At 43.2% G+C, this 22,067-nt stretch overlaps 2 protein-coding genes across 3 annotated transcripts in view; one reads left to right on the top strand and one right to left on the bottom strand.

The window, feature by feature from the left end:
- Positions 1-1,733: 1,733 nt before the first annotated feature.
- Positions 1,734-21,190, bottom strand: MRPS7 (mitochondrial ribosomal protein S7). Its single transcript, XM_073608147.1, has 5 exons — positions 21,044-21,190; positions 9,077-9,268; positions 4,904-4,967; positions 3,443-3,610; positions 1,734-2,377 (listed from the first exon to the last, which is right to left on the bottom strand). The coding sequence occupies exons 1-5, from the start codon at positions 21,097-21,099 to the stop codon at positions 2,156-2,158; spliced, it is 702 nt and encodes a 233-aa protein (XP_073464248.1). The 5' UTR covers positions 21,100-21,190; the 3' UTR covers positions 1,734-2,155.
- Positions 21,112-22,067, top strand: part of GGA3 (golgi associated, gamma adaptin ear containing, ARF binding protein 3) — a 93,090-nt gene continuing 92,134 nt past the window's right edge. For both annotated transcript variants that reach the window (XM_073608145.1, XM_073608144.1), the window contains exon 1: positions 21,112-21,233. In XM_073608145.1, coding sequence (XP_073464246.1) covers positions 21,194-21,233 — 40 coding nt within the window. In that variant the 5' untranslated portion in view covers positions 21,112-21,193. The remainder of the gene's footprint in view (positions 21,234-22,067) is intronic.

The following is a 22,067-nucleotide window of genomic DNA, read 5'->3' as shown; positions in this document are numbered from 1 at the left end:
AATAGAGCAGTTACTACACTCCCCCCTGTCCACTGACAGTAGCCAGGCCTAGCATTCGACTGTTAAGACATGGGCACTGTTACATGCTCCCCCATACCTGGAAGCACAGGATAATTTTTCTTTTTTTTACATTGGACACAGCATGGATCTTGAATCATTTGGTAATAGCACCACCTTCGGGAGTTGAACACTAGGGGATTTGGCCACTATCAGGGGTCACCCTATAGGCTATGCTTTGTTTTTCTGCCTAGTGTCCTACTTCTGAAGGTGGGGCTACAACCCAACGATTAGCGATCAAGATCTCTGCTGTGTCCTTCGATGGATGCAGAGAAAATGATTTTACGGCAAGTACAAAAAAAAAATCCTATTTTTGTGGCTAAGGCAGCTGAAGTAATCTGCTGGCAAGGCGAGTATCAGAGTTCATAGACAGGCTTTTGCACAGACACTGTCACTTTGCCCTGAATGGAAAAGGTTAAAGTGTCTCTTTCGTAGTACTCCTATATACATCAATCAGCCATTACTTTATGACCACTGACAAGTAAAGTAAATAACATTATCTTGTTTTAATGGCATATCAAAGGGATCAGGTAAACCAAAAAGATGGCGGTGCATTTCTAGGGCTAGGAGAGCCCTAGAAAGACGCCCACCACTGCCTAGGAGCAGCACCTCATACACAGTATGGGCTCTCCCCATGCACAGAAGAGGGAAAAGGAGCCCATCGCCCAGCCACCTCAGGTGTGAAATAGGATGACCGGACCTGTCTGGAGAAAAAAAAAAAAAAAAAGGTAATGGTGGTGCAGAAGTCTGGTCTCTCAGGGTAGCACCTAAGAGCCCCTGGCAATCACAAATACTGACAAGATGTGGGGAGAAGCCTCCTTTTAAAACATTGGTGGCTGTTTCCTGGTGGGGGGGAGCCACTCTTTCAGATGCTGTTCTGAAAGAAGTTTAGGGAAAAATGGGCATCACAGTTTGTTGTGTATGGGGCTGCGGAGCCTCAGACCAGTCAGGGTGCCCATACTGACCCCATGTCCCTCAGAACTGGACTAAGGCACAAAGGAAGAAGGTGGTCTAGTCCGATAAATCACATTTTCTTTTACATCATGTGTGTGTCACTAACCTGCATAAGAGATGGCACAAGCATGAAGTATAAGAAGAAGAGAAGCCAGCAGAGGCAGTATGATGATTTTGACAATATTTGGTTAGGAAACCTTGGGTGCTGCCATTCATGGGGATGTTGCTTGACACAAATCGCCTACCTAAACATTGTTGCTAACAAAGTACACCCCTTCATAGAAACAATATTCCCTGATGGCAGTGGCCTCTTTCAGCAGGATAATGTGCCCTGCCACACTGCAAAAATGGTTCAAGAATGGTTTGAGAACACAACAATGAGTTCAAGGTGTTAACTTGGCCTCCAAATCTCAGTCAAGCATCTGTGGGATGTGCTGGAAAAGCAAATCCAATCCATTGGAGGCCCCACCTTGCAACTTTCAGGACTAAACAATCTCCTACTGGCATCTTAGTGCCAGATACCACAAAATAACTTCAGAAGTATAGTGGCATCCATACTTCAATGGTCAGGGCTGTTTTGACAGCAAAAAGGGGCCGTGGTGAAAAAAGGGGAACAACTTAATATTAGGTGGATGGTCATATTATGGCTGATCTGTGTATTTAGTCATCCAGGACCCTTTTAAATAGCATCTCATTGTAAAAAAATCAATAGTTACACAGAATGCCTAAACAGAATATTTATTCTGCAGAAACAAATACTAGAAAACATATTTACAGTAAGCATCTGCAGGCTGCAAATAACCAGACTCAAGTTTTTTTTGCACCTAGTAAGGTTTTTACCTTGGCTGAAAGGACAGGAAAAACAAAATGGCTAAATTAGAGGAAAAGGCATTGATAAAGTAACTTGCAATTAAAATGGAGCTCAACTCCTACAAAAACGAGGCATCAAAGTGCTGGAGGAGAGCGCTGTGGTGGGTAAGTCTGAAGGTGCAAATATGCTGTACATAGGGGCACGCTGCCAGCATGTAAAAGATGCAATCCTCTGGCCTGATACTGATTCCCTAATTTAGGCACGTTTTTTCCCGCTTCTCGTTCTTGAACAGTCACTGTATATTTGTGTACTGGTAGGGGAGTGCAGCCACTTCTACCACCAGCGGAAGTGAGCATATGCCCTGTTGGACTCGGCCATTTTATGTAGCTCATGTTTTTTCTTGACAATACTTCCTTCCCCACTCGAACTTTGCAGGATTAGATCAGCAAGTTTATCATACATCCGCGTCCGCTTAACCTTCTTCTCCCGGCATGCTGCAATTATCCACTTCATGGCCAAGAAGCGACGTCTATGGTCAGTCAGCGGTGTGGGTACCTGTATCAGAAAGCTCACGTTAAAGTGATACTAAAAACACACTGTTTAATTTACATTGTCCCTTCCATTTCTGTATGTGGATGATGGCACTGTAATTATTTTATTAAAAAAATACCCCATCTAAGTACATTTTTTCCTAATGGATATACAGCTGTCACATGACCCATATCTTTCCCAGCCTGCCTGCAGAGAAACATAAGCAGGAGGAGCTTCTAGTCCTCTGCTACTGATCACATGTTCAAAAGAAACCCCAATAAAACAGCCTTTGGAGAGTAAAAACAAATAATATCAATAAACTTTTAAATAATACAGTATATTTGAAATGAAATCTTTATTATTTTGTGGAAATAACATGGTGTGGGCAGATTTCTGCCAGTCACAGGCTGTCACACCCCTCAAGCCTGTGTCTTAGAATAAGGAGGTAGTAAAGAGGTGGTGGCATAGAGGAGAAGGAGTGGGCTGTCATTTACCACTGTGTATACACCCACACATGTGACTCTAAAGTCACATGGGCTTCTAAGATGTGATAAGGAGCATAGAAACTCACTAAAAACTGAGCATGTGCAGAGCTGCCATCTCAGCTGCAAAATCCCTAAGGCTCCATTCATAACATGGCATTCTGGATCGTGGGCCAATTGCCGGGATTCCAAATCGCCACAAATTAAGGGACGCCCTTGTGATGCCCATTACTTTCAATGGCACCCAAACCGTGGAGTGATTGTCGCCAGATGAATCGCAGGATTCCCACCACCTAAAAAAAGTTCCGAAACTTCTTTTGGGCGACAGGCATCCCGTGATTCTGTTTACGCGATTTGTCAGACGACAATCGCAGCGCGATTTGGGTGCAATTGAAAGTAACAGGGATCACAAGAGTGTCCCGCAATTTGCGGCGATTCTGCCCGCAATACAGAATGCTGTGGTGTGAATGGAGCCCAACTGAATTGGGCACATGAACAGAAGGGGCAGATTAGACAGTAGCAGGATCATCCAGTTTTTTTTAATGACATTTAGTAACACTTATTTGGGGCAAATAAAATGTGTGCGTCATAAGACAGGTGCCAATACCTGATAGGATTTCCCGCCTCTTAAGATGCTTGTGAGGCCAATGATTGGCTGGCAGTTGTCCATCGCTTGATGAAAGATGGTGTAAGGATTGCATTCTATACTTTCCCTCTCATCAGGGGAGGCTTTGTGATATTTCTCCAACTGCGTTCGCTTGATTTTCTCTAAGGTCTAAAAAAAAAAATTAAAAAAATATTCATATACACAACAATGAAGGATTATGTAGCACAAATAAATCTGTTCTACTATTCACTAGGTTGAAGGAGATTGATGCCTAACACTTGAAAGGATGTTTTTGTTTGTTCTAAAATGTTCATTGTGCATTACATGTTTTTAAAAAGGTATGGAGGGACATGTATCAAACAAATGTAGATCAGGCTGTCTGTCAGAGTCTACGCAACAGTTTTTGAGTGGATTTGCAACCCTGCTCCTGTAATGCTGGGCAGTCAAGAAAAAAAACAAACAAAAAAAAAAAAAAACACCACCTCATGGCAGCTCCCCTGTCCTGTTTCCAGGATGCTACAGCTGTTGGACATTTCAGTATCACCCTTCAGCATCACTGGAGCAAGCACTGTTCCCATCCAAAGACAGTGTATTCAGCTCAGTGTCCCCCTGGACAGGGGGAATCAGCTAGGAGTGAGTTTTTTTTTTGTTTTTGTTTTTTTTTTTTTTTTTTTTTTTTTAAAAACAGGCTTCAGGGATTACCAACATGACCTAGAAGTATGCAAGAGAGATTTACAAAATGTCAACTCTTAAGAACATTAGAGGAGGCATTTGTTAATGAAGCTGCCAGATTACCTTTACTTTCACAGCAAGGTAATGCTAAAGTGCCAGTGACTGCTCAGCATGCGCTTGTACTGAGCACCCAAGTGCTTCTGTGTGCGAGGATAACCTCAAGGAATAACGTTTTCTCTCTTTTTTTTCCTCATTGGGGCCGGCGCCTCATTTACTTGCTCAGCAAATGTGCTTCTCCCGAGTGTTAAGAGAGCCCGACAGTCCCCTTTCCTGACAAGCACCCAATTGATGCTCGTCTTACTGCAAGGTCTCTCCCCTCCCTGCTACTCCCCAGGTGTGGTGCTGTAGACTGGCAGGGAGGTGAGTAGGAGATAAATAGCGCAATGTTAAAACATTAAAAGTTTAAGTTGCCATAAAGCCCCTTTCGTTTTTAAATGTCCCAGACATTCCTAGAAAGTACCTCAGATTTAAATACGGTTTTGGTTAAAATAATTTTTTGGGACCCCAATTTAGTTTCTTGGACAAGTAGTTTTTTTAAACAAAATTCCACACCCCAATGTGTTCTGTAAACCATTCACCTCAGGTAAGTAAATTTTTGCCTGGAGTTTTTCTTTACGCATTTCGACTTCATAAAAAGGTAAAACTGCAAACATTTCTTTGGAAATCGAGCAGATATCTGTAAAGTATTTTTCCATTTGTGTAAATCTACAATTGACAAAGTAAACTTACCTTGTTCATAATGGTTCTTGACAGTATCTTGTTGCCACCCTTCATCATCATGCTTGTGAATTTGCTGGAATTATATAGTAGTTAATGAATGGAGTTCCTGGCTTACAATAATAACCACCTTTTATGCAATGTGAATATATATAAAGTCACAAAACAGAATTTGGTAAGGCTGACTGACCCAATGAAAGCAATTATTTTTGTTCCGCAGAGAAAAGGGTTATATCCTCACAGCAGGTTTAATTGATGTTGGTGTCCTGGTGTCACTGGGACAAGATGCAAGAGGGAAATCTATCCAATTGGGGGACACCCACTGCAATAAAAACATGTTTTGTTGCACCCGTGGCCTGGCTACGGGGACATTAGAGTGATTACTGTATATACTCGAGTATAAGTCGATCCGAGCATAAGTCGAGGCCCTAATCTACCACAAAAAAATGGGAAAAACGTATTGACCCGAGAATAAGATGAGGGTGAGAAATGCACAGCTACTGTAAGTGGAAAAGAGGGTCTACAATGCCCATTTGCAGCCTCACTGTTCCCATTTGCATGCCATAGGTTCCCCGAACTTCAAACTCAGTAGTTAAGGGTTCCTAGATGCACCCTAGCTGCAGCCAAAATTTGGGGTCTCTGAACCCAAAGGGTCCCGAAATGACATTGCTGCAGATGGACACAGTTGACCGACTTTGGGGCCCCGTATCTCGGGGCCACTTAGGCTAGGAACCCCAAATTTGGAGTGCAAACCCAGTGGAACTTGCACCATAAAATATCCAAAGCTGGGGTTTCTAGCACTAAGTGGCCCCAAGATACAGGGCCCCAAAAATAGGTTCAGAAAATGTCAAGCACTTTTCTGCAGCAGAGAATGACATTTGAAAAGTGCTTGACATTTTCTGAACCGACTTTGGGGCCCCGTATCTCAGGGCCACTTGGTGCTAGGAACCCCAGCTTTTGGATATGTTGTGGTACCAGTTCCACTGGGTTTACAAAACAAATTTGGGGTTCCTAGCACCAAGTGGCCCTGAGATACGGGGCCCCAAAGTCGGTTCGGAAAATGATTTTTTTTGCTGCAGAAAAGTGCTTGGTTCGAGTATAAGTCGAGGGGGGCACTTTCAGCACAAAAAAATGTGCTGAAAAACTCGAGTATATATGGTACATATTCTTAATAAGCAGTAAAATAGCTTTTGAATTCATGACCAATCTTTGTAGCTGCAGGTACTGTGCAGTATTCATCCTAAAGATCAGAGACTCCAAAATCACTTTTAATCCATTACAACAGCTTACAGCACCTGAAGGCTTCCTCCTATTGACCAAGGTGGAGACACGGGTAGATGATGTCACAAAATCCACCTCAGCCTCTCAGAAGAAGCCTTGTATTTATTGAAGCTGCCCATACTGCTGCCAGAACACAGAGCTGCTTAGTATATATAGCTAAAGCTAAAAAAATGCATACAGGGGCTGCATTACTAAAGAAAGTAGTTTGTTTGGGCCAGGTTCACCCAAAAACACACTTAAGGACCACCCGCCACAGATACACTGCGGCAGGGCTGCTCTATTGCACGAAACGACATACCTGTATGTCGTTTCGTGTAATAGATACTGTGGGGCGGGAGCCGATGCGCAGGTGCGGCGGCGCTCCACAGAGAGGCAGAACGAGGATCTGCCTATATAAACAAGGCAGATCCCCGTTCTGGCAGGGGAGTACATAAAGATTGTTCCTAGTAATCAGGAACAGCGATCTGTGTGTACTCCCTGTCAGTCCACCCCACCCCCCCCACAGTTAGAAAGCACCTCCCTAGGACACACTTAACCCTTTGATTGCCCCTGGTGTTAACCCCTTCCCTGCCAAAAAGGGTCACTTAGGGTCAGATTTGTCTGCCGCAATTAATAAAAAAAAAAAAAGGAAGAAGGGGAAGAGCTGATCGCTGCCATTACCAGTAAAAACAATAGAAAAAATTAAAAGTCCCTAAATCTATCCCCTATTTTGTAGATGCTATAACGTTTGTGCAAGCCAATCAATATACGCTTATTAGGATTTTTTAACCAAAAATACGTAGAATACATATTGGCCTAAACTGATGAAGAAATTGTTTTTTTACATTTTTTTTGGATATTATAGCAAAAAAAAAATTTTTTTTTTTCAAAATTGTCTGTCATTTTTTTCTTTATAGCGCAAAAAATAAAAACTGCAGAGTTGATAAAATGCCACCAAAAGAAAGCTCTATTTGTGGGGGAAAAAAAGGAAATCAATTTTATTTGGGTACAACATCGCACGACCGCGCAATTGTCAGTTAAAGTAAAGCAGTGCTGTATCGCAATATGACCTGGTCATTAAGGGGGTAAAACCTTCCGGTTCTTAAGTGGTTAAGGACAAATATCTGTACAGTGTCTGGAGCTACAGAGATCAGTGACAGTTTGTTTAAGGGCTGGTTCACACCACAAAAACACTCCAGATCCGTTCTGGATGCATTTTCGGCATGTTCCGGTGTGTTTTTGATGCGTTTTTCCACTGTACTGGGGTCTTGTGCATTTTTGATGCGTTCCAGTGCATTCTGAATGTGTTTTTCCGTGTTCCAGTGCAGGAAAAATGCAGCATGTTCTACTTTTTTTTCTGGAACTGGAACGCCCTGAAACTGACTGCACTGGTGTGAACTATGCCATTGGAAACCATATAACCTACTTTGCATGCATTTTTGATGCAGAACAAAAACGCACTGGATTGCATGTGGTATTAACTGGTCCAATCCTTTTACTGCTTTGATCTGCATAATCCAGGTACAGGTTAACTTTACATTTTGTAGTGTTTGGAACATGCTCCCTGTTGTGGTTTAATTTCTGTTAAAATCTAATTCCATGTTTAATGTCTCTTTACTGCACTGCAACAGGTGAGCTTGCTGGGCGAACTATATTACCTACGTATGTGTAGCTATATATGGATTTTGAGGGGGGGACCTCATGCCAATTTTTAGTTTTTTGCTGTGGGGGGGTCATCCTCAAATGTTGGCTCTTTTTTTTTTTTTACATTCTACTGTCAGCTGGGACTTCCACTGACAGCAGATGAGTCACTGGTTAAGGAATACAGCGGGTGCTGGCTGCGTAATAACCCGCTGAAATTTCATACATTCCCTAACTACTTCCGGCCCGTAGGACATCCTTGGGTTGAGCTGGTTACATTGGGATGATGCCTGCACCTACCAGGCATCATCCCGGTATGGAATTTTTCAGCCGGCGGATTCCATTTTGCATAAATAGCCACGCAATCACTTTGTAGAAAATAATAATAAAAAATTTTTTAAAGCACCCCTGTGCTTACGCGCAAACGCATAAGTTACTCCTGCGCACATATGTAAACTGTGATCGCGCAACACTTTTGAGGTATTGTCGTGAACATCAGAGTGAGAGCAATAATTCTAAAAGCAGACCTCCTCTGTAACTCTAAACAGGTAACCTGTAAAAGGCGTTTGAAGCGCGATATGTTAGGCATCTATTTACTCGGTGTAGCATCACCTTTAGGCCCATTTCACATATGCTGTCCGATCAGGTCTGCCTGTCCATTTTTCAGGCAGACCTGATCGGATGCTCCATTCACCTCTATGGAGTGACGGATGCCAGCTGTGACATGTCCACCGACATCTGCCGCTAGTCAATCCGGTCCGCCAAATCCAGACGGATGGAGACCCTATTTTCCATCCGTCTGGTGGATTGGATCGGATGAAAAAAAACGGACAGGCTGATCCATTTTCATTAGATCTCCCATAGGACAGCGGGGCTCTGACAGGTCCATCTCTGCACAGTAAGCAGAGACGCACCTGTCATCCGCCTGCTCAGCGGAGATCAACAGATTGATCCATGCTGAGCAAGCGGAGTCTGTCAAACCAGATGTTCCCTGTGTGAAAGGGGCCTTAACATTATATAAAAATATGTGGGCAAATACTGGGTTTTTTTTTTAATTCATTAAAGTGTATTTTTTTTTTTTTATGCCTTTGAAAAAAAAAAAAAGAATATATATATATATATATATATATATATATATATATATATATATATATATATATATATATATATATATATATATATATATATATATTAAAAAAAAGCCCTGAAACATGCTTGTTTATATACAATTAATACGTTTTTTCCATTGGGTGGCTTTTTTGATCATTTTGAATAGATAAATACCTTACGGTTTCATCATAGAAGAGAGAGCTGGTCAGATTGGGTGGACATGCTTTAATTGGACTGACAGTTTTCAAATTCCATTCTTCCTTTTCTTCTTTACTTAATTCTTCGAAAGGGCGTTGGTACTTCTCCTTATCTGTGACAGGATCTAGGTACGCAGGGCTATATCTACTCCACCGCACAGGAATCAGCCTGTAGAAAGACAGCAGATCACTTTCAGCAATCAAATGCCTCATTCTTTCCAGATACATTATATTTTTTTTAATCTTAAGGCTAGGTTTCCACTAGTGCGTCCCCAAAGTCGTGCGATTTTGCCGCGATTTTTTACCGCGATTTTACCGCGACTTTTTACCGCGATTTGAAGCAATGCCTGTATCTATAGACCTCAAGTCGCATCAAAGTGGGACCAAAGTAGTGCAGGGACTACTTTGAAGTCGCACAGATATGAACGGTACTCATTGGAAATCATGGGAAACAATTTGTCATGCGACTTTTCAGTCCCAAGTCGCATGAAAAGTTGCACTAGTGGAAACAGAGCCTAAAGCTGTATTAAACCCAAAAGCAAGCAATATATTGCACGTTACCAAATCTTAGATATGTTGGCTGCATTCATTTCCTTGTTTGGGCTTTCTTTTATTTTCATCTGTGATCTGCCCAATAAGTCTGAGACAAATCATTGAACACTGACAGGGGTGTTTACAATGATCAGCTTTTATGTAAAACAGTTCTACTTAAAAGAGATAAAAAAACTGTTGATGTAACTGCTTATAAAAGTGTGAGCTGGAGTTTGGCTTCAATTTGTTAGTGTATCTAAATCTGTTACATCTAACACTCCCCTCCCCCCAGACTGACAATGATACTGTCTGCTGTGCCTCCTATGCTCATTTCTCCAGAGTTTGGGCATTCCAATACAGGTGGTGTGTTACAGGCCAGATCACCAGGTGAAAACAGGAGGGGGGGGGGGGGGGGACCTTAAAAAAAAAAAAATGAAGCCACCACATCTAAATGATTGGTAAATTGCAATATATTACATTTCTGTAATAAACACACATACTGTATATGCAGTACATCCCTGAAATACATGCACACTTTCTCATGACCCTCTAAACACCCTGCCAGTACAGAAAAACACCGGTTTATCTGTCAGAAATTCATTCAGCACCTAATGCCGTGTACACACGACCGGACTTTCCGGCAGAAAAGGTCCGACGGTACGAATCCGTCAGACGTTCTGATCGTATGTGGGCTTCATCGGACCTTTTCTGTCGAAAAATCTGATGGACCTTAGAAATAGAGCATGTTTCAAATCTTACCGACGGACTCGATTACTAATCGAAAAAAAAAGTTCGTCTATATGCTAGTCCGACGGACCGAAAACGACGCAAGGGCAGCTATTGAACTTCCTTTTCTAGTCCCATCGTACGTCATCGCATTCGAAACGATCGGACTTTGGTGGGATCGTATGTAGGCAAGTCCGTTTCGTTGGAACTCCGTCGAAAAGTCCTTCGGAGTTCAGTCCGACGAGAAGTCCGCTCGTGTGTACGCGGCATAAGTCCTGTTGAGGGCTGATAATTTACAGCATTTTTGTGGATCCAGTTTTCTTTTGCCAAACTACTAAAAAAGCTCTCCCACTATTAGAGAGACTTATTGGGGGAGATTTACTAAATCTGGTGCAGCTGTGCATAGCATTCAATTAGCTTCGAACTTCAGCTTGTTCAATTAAGCTTTGACAATAAGCCCACACTGATGCCGTGCGAATTGAAAGCGGTACACGGTGTGAATTTGCATTGAGATTTTTTTTTTTTTTTTTTTAACAACACAATGCGAATTCTGCTTAGCATGTGCAGTTTCCATGCGAATGTGTGTGAATTTGTGAAGGGAATAGTTACATCTGATTTTATTTCCTATAAAAATCTAGGCAAAAAAATAAATACAACATTTGCAGTGATGTCAACACTGGACTGCGAATTCAATCTGGTCACAGTAAAAGTCTATGGAGCTGAAATTCACATCGCACAGGACCCTTTTTTGAACCGGATCAAATTTGCACCGCATATATGTGAACAGCCTTCATTGGAAATAATGCTTTTTTGTTTTTAGAGGACATGTAAATCTATGCTTTTTGGATTGCATCTGATCTGCATAGAATTCGCATAAAAGTGTGAACTGGAAGCTGATTGGTTGTTATACACAGTTGCACCAGATTCTACGTGCACCAGTTTTAGTAAGTCTCCCCCATTATTTTGCAGTCCATGACAAGAACCAGGAAGGCCAGTAATGCCGCGTACACACGGTCGGACTTTTCGTCTACAAAAGTCCGACAGCCTGTCCGACATACTTCCGACGTACCTTCGGCGGACTTGCGGCAGACTTTCTTACGAACGGACTTGCCTACACACGACCACACAAAAGTCCGACGGATTCGTATGTGATGACGTACACCGGACTAAAATAAGGAAGTTCATAGCCAGTAGCCAATAGCTGCCCTAGCATGGGTTTTTGTCCGTCGGACTAGCACACAGACGAGCGGATTTCGGGGTCCGTCGTACTTACGACGTAAAGATTTGAAGCATGTTTCAAATCTAAAGTCCGTCGGATTTGAGGCTAAAAAAGTCAGTTGAAAGTCCGGAGAAGCCCACACACGATCGGATTACCAGCCAGCTTTAGTCCGTCAGCGTCCGTTGGACTTTTGTAGACGAAAAGTCCGACCGTGTGTACGCGGCATTAGACTCCTTGAGATAACATAGGAAGTGTGCACAGGGACAGCTCTACATTTCTAACATGATCAGTATTTCTTTCACAGCTAAACAAGTGTGTGTGTGTGTGTGTGTGTGTGTGTGTGTGTGTGTGTGTGTTGTTTAGCCATCAGGCTAGCCAATGTTAGTACTTTATGAACTACTGACGCAGAACAAGCAAGGACAGTAAAAGAACAACTTATTGGCATACTTGTCCTGGACAAGTGCAGTTCTGAAGGATGAAGACAAGTGTGCCAGCCATCAGCTATGCAAGCCGATGTATTTTGTTCATAACAGGTTTGCTTTAACCACTTATGGACCGAGCCTTTTTTTTTTTAGATGTGTTGTTTACAAGTTAATTACAGTTTTTTTTTTATAGAAAATTACTCAGAACCCCCAAACATTACACTTTTTTTTCCCTAACACCCTAGAGAATAAAATGGCGGTCGTTGCAATTCATTCTGTCACACCGTATTTGCGCAGCGGTCTTACAAGTGCACTTTAAAAAAAAAAAAAAAATACATTTTTTTTAATATAAAAAAAAAAGACAAGTTAAAATTGATACCCAACATATCACGCTTCAAAATTGTGCCCACTCGTGGAATGGCGACAAACTTTTACCCTTAAAAACCTCTATAGGCGATGTTTAAAAAAATTCTACAGGTTGCATGTTTTAAGTTACAGAGGAGGTCTAGGGCTAGAATTATTGCTCTCGCTCTACCGATCATGGCGATACCTCACGTGTGGTTTGAACACTGTTTTCATATGCGGGCACTATTCACGTACACGTTCGCTTCTGCACGTGAGCTCAGCAGGACGGGGCGCGTTTAAAAAAAAAAAATGTATTTTTTAATTATTTTACCTTTTATTTTTACACGGTATAAAAAAAAAAAATGTGTCACTTTTATTTCTATTACAAGGAATGTAAACATCCCTTATAATAGAAAAAAAGCATGACAGAACCTCTTACTTATGACATCTGGGGTCAAAAAGACCTCAGATCTCATATTTACACTTGAATGCAATAAAAAAAAAAAATTAAAAAAAAAAATTGTCCTTTATAAAAAAATATTTTAAAAATTGCCCTTTAAGGTCTGTGGGCGGAAGTGATGTTTTGACGACGCTTCCGCCCTGCACTGTTATGGAGACGGGTGGGGGTCATCTTCCCCTCACTTATCTCCAAGCCCAGCCAGGGTGAAGATCCGATTGCCGACGCCGCTGCCGAATGACAGCTACTCAGCATTGGATCCGGAAGACTATGTCTGATTGCCTCCGCCACTGCCAGCGAATCTGCCGCAGAGACCACTCTTTTCGGAAACCAGACCGCCGGCCGAACACGAGAATACCAGGGTTAAGGCAGCTAGCTGCTGCCATAACAACGATATCCCCCTGTCAAAGTAAGGACGTACATTGAAGAGAAGTGGTTGAAGAGACTGTCACTCCTTACCAAAGAAGGCTATACAGCGGGTAAAATAAGTATTGAACACGTCACCACTTTTCTAGATAAATATAATTCTACGTGCCATTGACATGAAATTTTCACCACGTCGGTAACAACCCATGCAATCCATACATACAAAGACACCAAAACAAAAAAGTTCAGAAATAAGTTATTATATGTAATAAAATGGAATGACACAAGGAAAAAGTATTGCACATGCTAACTGAAATGTATTTAATACTTCGTACAAAATCCTTTGTTGGTAATGACAGCTTCAAGACACCTCCTGTATGGAGAAACTAGTCACATGCGTTGCTCAGGAGTGATTTTGGCCCATTCTTCCACATAGTCTTCAAATCTTGAAGGTTCTGTGGGCCTCTTCTATGAACTGATCTTTAGTTCTTTCCATAGATTTGCTATTGGATTCAAGTCAGGTGATTGGCTGGGCCATTCTAGCAGCTTTATTTTCCTTTCTTTCAAACCAATTTAGGGTTTCCTTGGCTTTGTGTTTGGGATAATTGTCTTGCTGAAATGTCCACCCTCGTTTCATCTTCATCATCCTGGTAGATAGCAGCAGATTTTTATCAAGAATGTCTTGGTACATTTTTCCATTCATCATTCCTTCAGGAATATGAAGTTTGCCAGTACTGTATGCTGAAAAACAACCCCACACCATGATGTTCCCACCTTCTAACTTCACTGTTGGTATGGGAGTGTTTTTGGGGTGATGTGCAGTGCCATTTGACCTCCAAACATGGTGTGTATTATTGCAAAGAGTTGAATTTCTCATCTGACCAGACTATATTCCCCAGTATTTCACAGACGTGTCTAAATGTTGTGCAGCAAACTTTAAACGAGCTTCAACATGCTTTTTCTTCAGCAATGGAGCCTTGCATGGTGAGCGTGCATACAGGACATGACAGTTGACTGCATTACTTTTTGTTTTCTTTGAAACAATTGTACCTGCTAAATTCCAGGTCTTTCTGAAGCTCTCCACAAGTGATCCTTGGCTCTTGGATAACTCTTCTGATAATTATTTTCACTCCTCTGTTAGAAATCTTGCAAGGAGCACTTGGTCGTAGTCGGTTTATGATGAAATTATGTTCGTTCACCTTCCCGATTATGGCGCCAACAGTGCTCACTGGAACATTCAGAAGTTTAGAAATCCTTCTGTAACCAATGCCATCAGTATGTTTTGCAACAGTAAGGTTGCAATGGTCTCTAGAGAGCTCTTTACTTTTACCCATCATGAGAGGTTTCTTGTGCGACACCTTGGTAATAAGACACCTTTTTATAGGCCATCAGATGAGACTGAACCAGCTGATATTAAATATTTGCACTAACAAGGGGCAGGATTGCTTTCTAATTACTGATAGATTTCAGATGATGTCTTGGCTTTCCATGCCTTTTTGCACCTCCCTTTCTTCATGTGTCATTACTTTTTCCCCGTGTCATTCCATTTTATTACACATAACTTAATTCTGAACTTATTTGTCTTGGTTTCTTAGTATGTAAAGATTGCATGGGTTGTTACGGACATGTGGTGAACATTTCATGTCAAAAGCACATATAAATAAATTTGCCTCGAAAAAATGGTGACGTGTTCAATACTTGTTTTACCTGCTATATATACACTTACCTGTCCCACTACTTTTCCCCAAATCTTTACTCTCTTGCAGTGTAAACCCGCTGACAGAATCTCCAGCATCTGACACTTGCATTATGTTGGGTGTCCTTGTCCCTCGATGTGCACTTGGTTTATTAGGATGGGCACTGCATCATTCCTGTGTCCCTGGGGCATACTAGCAACTCAATGGATGGAACAACAGAGCTGCAGCAGGTGATACAACAAAAGAATACACTTACAAGCATCAGATGTGGAGGATTCTGTTTGTGCTTTTACTTGAAAAATGACTGCAACACAGACAATAAAACGACTATTTACGAGTTGATCAGGAAAAGCCTAAAACCAGTCAGATTTGTAGTGCTCTCTGGGGTTGATTTACTAAAGGAAAATCCTCTCTGCACTACAAGTGTACTTGCTGATCTGAAATGAGGGGAAGCTCTGCCGATTTTATCATCTAATCATGTACAAGCTAAAATGCTGTTTTTTATTTTCCTTGCATGTCCCCCTCAGATCTACAGCGACTGCAATTTCAGAGCACTAGTAGTGCATAGTGGATTTGCCTTTAGTAAATAACCCCCATTGTGTTATTGTTGCAAGTTTTGCCCCACTTCCTGTCTGTTGAAACCGTGGTCGCTGTGGCAGTAAGAGAAAGGAAAACCTTCCTAACAGAACCCTGGATGTCAGTAAACCAGATGCCCAGAGATTGCCAAGCAAACAGCATATTTCAAAGCTTTTTGCTACCTCCAGCACTGGTCCACTGTGGTGAATACAGGCCTGCCAATGGGCGCACAGACAACATTCCTTGTAATCAATGAGCTGTAGGACAAGTACGTTTTAGCCTTTTCGCTGCCACCGTGTCACATGTTGGCATCACAAACCAGGAGTGTTATATATTAACCACACACAGTATCGAGGAGTGTGTACTTGTTAAGCTGACTGTTCCGTTTTGGTGGAAAGCCCAATCGTCTCCACAGACACTGGAATGTACCACCCCCTCTGCCATATATCTTGGGATCCAATGTCCCACCTGCAGGCCTAGGATGGGCTTGGCGGGTGTTGCTGTGTAAAGTGGAGGGAAATCAGTGAACATCAGAGAATGAACCCAAAAAAGATGCAAAGTCTATCACTTCATTCCATAATTTCCCGGTTGCTGTGGATGGGGATGAAACATGATCTGTGATTGATCAGCTTCACTTGTATCCATAGGAGACCAAGGGGGTCGCTCACTTGGTACTGCTGCCATTCACAGGCATTCTCTCTGATTGGACAGGGTGGAGATTGTGACATCACTGGCCTGCCTCTCCATCTCATTCAGAGAACCCCTTGTATTCACTGAAAAAAAATACAAGGCTTTCCTGTGAATGGCAGCAGTACTGCTCAAGTGACCCTCTGTGGTCAGTATGCAGAAGGACAGCATTGGATCCGGAAGACTGCGGACATCACTTTAGTGGCAGCTTCCTCAGATGGTTCAGGTGTGAGATATGTATACTTATATTGGTCCAAGCTGGGACTATGCAATAAAATTCATACCAGCAATTCAAATTTAAAGTAGAACTAAATGTTCATTTTGGAAAGTGAGGGTTATAAACGCGTCAGCTTTTCTTTTTTCTTTGCCATCTGTGTCCCATTGGGGAGATTTCCCCTTCACTTCCTGTCCCATAGCCAAACAGGAAGTGAGAAGAAGTCACTGCAAAGTGAGGGAACCCCTGGTTGTCACCAGAGCTTGTGTCCCCATTGAAAGATTTCCCCTCTATTTCTGTTCTGCTGACACTAACAACCCAAAATCTTGGCTTTTCTTTCACTTGTAGTAATAACAATAAACAAGACTAATAGAGACTATTCTGCCTCACTTTCATTAGGGGAGTTGTAAAAGCATAAGTTTTTTTTTTTTTTTAATCCTAATGTATTCTATGCATTAGGATAAAAAACCTGTGTGCGGCAGCCACCCTTATACTTACCTGAGCCTAGGGCTGGGAGATTTTCCAAAAAAAAAAAAAAAAAACTGAGATCTTCTTAAAAAAAACTCGATTCACGATTCGAATTTTTTTTCTTTTTTGGACTCCGCGCCGGTCCTGAGGAGCTGCAGGCAGGAGTTTTTAGGCAAGGCCGCGGCTTCGGCCTAGTCCGTGGCGTCCGGCCTCACGGACTAGGCCGAAGCCGCGGCCTCGCCTAAAAACTCCTGCCTGCAGCTCCTCGGGACCGGCGCGGAGTCCAAAAAAAAAGAAAACAATCGATTTGCTTAACCGCTTCAGCTCCGGAAGATTTTACCCCCTTCCTGACCAGAGCACTTTTTGCGATTCAGCACTGCGTCGCTTTAACTGACAATTGCGCAGTCGTGCGACGTGGCTCTCAAACAAAATTGACGTCCTTTTTTTCCCACAAATAGAGATTTCTTTTGGTGGTATTTGATCACCTCTGCGATTTTTATTTTTTGCGCTATAAACAAAATAAAAGCGACAATTTTGAAAAAAACGCATTATTTTTTACATTTTGCTATAATAAATATCCCCCAAAAATATATAAAAAAACTTTTTTTCCTCAGTTTAGGCCGATCGTATTCTTCTACATATTTTTGGTAAAAAAAAAAAAAAAAAAAAATCCCAATAAGCGTTTATTGATTGGTTTGCACAAAAGTTATAGCAATATAACAAAATAGGGGATAGTTTATGGCATTTTTATTAATAATTTTTTTTTTCCTAGTAATGGCGGCAATCAGTGATTTTTATTGTGACTTACGTCGGACATTTTTGACACATTTTTGGGACCATTGTCATTTATACAGCGATCAGTGCGATTAAAAATGCACTGATTACAGTGTAAATGACACTGGCAGTGAAGGGGTTAACCACTAGGGCGCAGGGAGGGGTTAAGTATGTCCTAGGGGAGTGATTCTAACTGTAGGGGGATGGGCTGTGTGTGTCACTACGCTGATCACTGCTCCCGATGACAGGGAGCTGTTATCAGTGACACTTGTCACTAGGCAGAACGGGGAGATGCTGTTTATATTAGCATCTCCCCGTTCGTCCTCTCCGTGAGGTGATCGCGGGTATCCCCGCGGCGATCGAGTCCGCGGGACCCGCGACCCGACTCACGGAGCTCCCGACCGGCGCGCACGCAATGGCACGGCGGGGAATTCAAATGGACGTACCTGTAAGTCCATTTGCCCAGCCGTGCCATTCTGCCGACGTACATCAGCGTGCGCCGGTCGGGAAGTGGTTACATTTTAAAATCGATTTGACCTCTCAACTTGATTCAAGATTTCAATTGATTTTTTCCCCAGCCCTACCTGAGCCCGAACTAGATCCAGAGATTTTGCACGAGTCTCTCTGTCTGGGACTCTCCCTCCTCATTGGCTCCCACTGCTGTCAATCAAAGTCAGTAATCCAATGAGGATAGAGAGGGGCCAAGCCGCGATTCCATGTCTAATCGGACACACACAGCAGCGGCTCAGTTCGGGTGTCCTCATAGCAAGCTGCTTGCTGTAGGGGCACTTGGCAGGAGCCAGGAGTGCTGGCGGGGGACCCGAGAAGAGGAGGAAAATAATAAACACGAGACTTTAGTATCACTATAAAGTGATTGTAAAGGTTTTTTTTTTTTTTTTAAATAACAAACATGCCATGCTTACCTGCTCTGTGCAAGGGTTTTGCACAGAGCGGCCCTGATCCCTTTTTTGTGCTCCTCTTCTCGAGTGCCCCCGTGGAGAGCCACTTTCCATGGGGGAACACTTGCGGGCGCGCTCCTGAGTCCTGCTGCTGCGTCCATTGACACAGACAGCAGGACTTGGCCCCGCCCCCCCAGGTCACTGGATTTGATTGACAGCTGCGGGAGCCGATGGCTTCCGCTGCTACCAATCTATCCAATGAGGGCCCGAGACAGCTGTTGGGCTCAACCCCATCGCTGGAATGATCGGGCTCAGGTAAGAAAGGGGGGGGGGTGTCTGCAGCACAGAAGGTTTTTCACCTTAATGCATAGAATGCAGGATAGTTTACAACTCCTTTAAAGCTCTGTGATTGGTCCCAAAGTCTTCTAGAACCTGTGGAGGGAGGGGGAAGGAGAACTTCCACTTCCGATTGCCTAAGGTGACTGGAACAAAAAAGTGGCAGAATCGGGTACCCGCTCCCCCCCTCCTTCCCAAAAGCTCAGTTTCATCATCAGGAGCCGGGGAGGAGGCCTTAGAGCGTAAGTTCCACTTTTGGGTGGAATTCCACTCTTAAGTTTCCCTGCGTTGTATTGAACTGCATTGGGCAGTTTTTTTTTTTTCATAGTATGCTGACATCTAGTGGCAATTTGGGGGCATTACATCTTGTTTATTAGGCGATTTTGAGATCTTCCTGTCCTCCCCTCCTGTTTAGGTCTAGTTAGTTTAGTCCTAGGCTAGACCCTCCCCACTTCTTCCATGTTCCAATGGTCAGTGTTAGTTATTCAGAGACAGGGCTCAGTCTTCTTACTCTTCAAAAGACTGAAAAACGTTATACTGCAACTCACTGATGTTAAATTAAGTTGGATTCATTTGTTGACTTTTGTGTTTAATTGAGGAGTTAAAGCGTTTGTTACCCCAACACTTCATATTCCTGATATGTGTCTGCTGTACCACGTGCTTGTGTGAAAAAGTATCCTGTTCTCTTTGTATTGCTTCCTTTGTGTGAAACCCCTGGTGTTCCTGCCAGTCCCTCTGCTTTACTATTAAAAACTGACCACACTAAGCAGGGAAGCACAACGTGGTCAGTTTTCTAGCTGTGCTGGGAATTCAGTGTGCTCTCCTACAATGATCAGACTTGTCCTGATACGACCCCCCCCCCGCACAGCCATTCACTGGGAAGCTCAGTGTCCTGCAGCTGCTTCTCCTTCCCCAGCTCTTATGCAGCTGAGAACAGAGGGCATGTGAAATATATATATATTATATATAATAATAAAAAAAAGGATACAATGTTTTTTAATATCTATACACATGTTTTACATTTCATTTCTATTTTAACCACTTCCTGACCAGCCGCCGCTGTTCGTAGGTGTACACCGGCTCTTTAAGTGCGCCCGCAGCGTGTTCCCGGAGCCGATGCACGTGCCCGGCAAGTGCGATGACCGCCAGGCACCCACGATCGCTCGTGACAGAACGAGAACCGGGATATGTGTTCTGTCAGGAGAGAGGAGACAGATCGTTTGTTCTACTAAGTAGGAACAACTGATCTGTGTCCTCCTCTAGTCAGCCACATTCTCCCCCCCCAGTTAGAACACACACTGAGGGAACATGATTAACCCCATTCTCTGCCAGTGACATTTCTACAGCAATCAGTGACTATTTTTAGCACTGATCGCTGTATAAAATGTCACTGGTCCCAAAAAAAAAAAAAGTGTCAAAAGTGTCCGATCTGACCGCCGCAATGTCGCAGCCCCAATAAAAAAAAAAAAAAAAAAAAAAAAAAAAACACAACACACGCAGACCATCATAAAAAAAAATTAAAATTAGCATAAATCTATCCCCTATGTTGTAGACTCTATATAATTTTTGCGCAAACCGATCAATATATACTTATTGTGAATTTTTTTTAACAAAAATATGTAGAAGAATACATATCAGCCTAAACAAAGGAAAAAAATTGTTTTTATTTATTATAGAAAAAAAAAGTACAAAATAGAGGGGGGGGGGGGGGGGGGTTCAAAATTGTCTTTTTTGTTTATAGCGCAAAAAAAGAAAGCTTTATTTGTGGGAAAAATAAGGACGTCAATTTTATTTTGGTACAGCATCACACGACCGCGCAATTGTCAGTTAAAGTAACACGGTGCCGAATCGCAATAAATGGCCTGGTCACTGAGGGGGGCAAATCCGGGGCTGAAGTGGTTAAACTGAATGGTTGTTTTACAAAGTAATCATTTCCAACGATTTTAAGCTGCCTATGGATGGTGTCAAGTCAGCAGGTGAGAATATTGTGTGAGGAGACACGTGATAGAGAATAGAGGGAGAATCTCCCCAATGGGAACACAGAGAGCAATACAACCCTGACAGGGCTTCTCTCTCCTCCATCCAATACTACACACAAGTGTCCCCTCAGCTCCCCCCGTGTCCTCAGGCTGACATTGGGCCATGTCCCCCGTTCTGTAGTACTCAGTCACCCCGGACAGGGCACTTCATATTCTCATTTTCCTCCTCCCGCCATATTACCACACACCCGGGCAGTCCGCTCCTCAGTCTCTGTACGAACAGCCTGCCCCTGGACGCCGCCATCACTCTCCGCTCACTGACCTCTTCACCTCTCGCGAGATCCTCGGAGACCTCTTCCTGATTGGCACTGGCCGTGGGCGGGGCCTCCGCTGGCAACATGGCGGAGAGTGAAGGGGAGAGCCTGGAGTCCTGGCTGAGTGAGTGGGAGTGACACCCGGCGGGTCACCATTGGTCATATGACATCACTGACACCCACCCTTCACCCGCCATTACCTATCATGACACCCGGCACTGTGTACTGTCTGTGTTCATTCATTACATCCACCGGACCCCAGGGGAGGGGTCACTTCACCGTGTCCGCTATATTCACCCACACTGCACCTGGGTTCACATCACCCCACACTCATATTCACACCCCAGAGTGATATTCACCCCCCACATTCACACCAGAGTGATATTCACCCCAGAGTGATATTCACCCCCCACATTCACACCCAGAGTGATATTCACCCCCCACATTCACACCCAGAGTGATATTCACCCCCACATTCACACCCAGAGTGATATTCACCCCCACATTCACCCCAGAGTGATATTCACCCCCCACGTTCACCCCAGAGTGATATTCACCCCCCACATTCACACCCAGAGTGATATTCACCCCCTACATTCACACCCCAGAGTGATGTTCACCTCACATTCACACCCCAAAGTAATATTCACTCCAAAAAGATATTTACCCCCCACATTCACCTCAGAGTGATATTCACCCCCCACATTCACCTCAGAGTGATATTCACCCCCCACAGTCACCCCAGAGTGAAATTCACCCCCCCACATTCACACCTCAGAGTGATATTCACCCCCCACATTCACCCCAAAGTGATAGTCAGCCCAGAGTAATATTCATCCCCTACATTCACCCCAGAGTGATATTCACCCCCCACAGTCACCCCTGAGTAATATTCATCCCCACATTCACCCCAGAGTGATATTAACCTGACATTCACCCCCCACAGTCACTCCAGAGT

This window comes from Aquarana catesbeiana, linkage group LG12 (genome assembly GCF_042186555.1).
Source record: "Aquarana catesbeiana isolate 2022-GZ linkage group LG12, ASM4218655v1, whole genome shotgun sequence".
Taxonomy (NCBI): Eukaryota; Metazoa; Chordata; class Amphibia; order Anura; family Ranidae; genus Aquarana; species Aquarana catesbeiana.
This window is presented reverse-complemented; position numbering and strand designations above follow the sequence as displayed.

Excerpts from the sequence above, each read along its gene's own strand:
- MRPS7 (XM_073608147.1), bottom strand. The coding sequence starts at position 21,099 with ATGGCGGCGTCCAGGGGCAGGCTGTTCGTACAGAGACTGAGGAGCGGA. Across the intron at positions 9,269-21,043 it reads CTGAGGAGCGGACTGCCCGG|GCTGATTCCTGTGCGGTGGA; the intron begins GTGTGTGGTAAT and ends GTCTTTCTACAG. Across the intron at positions 2,378-3,442 it reads GAGGCGGGAAATCCTATCAG|GTACCCACACCGCTGACTGA; the intron begins GTATTGGCACCT and ends TTTCTGATACAG.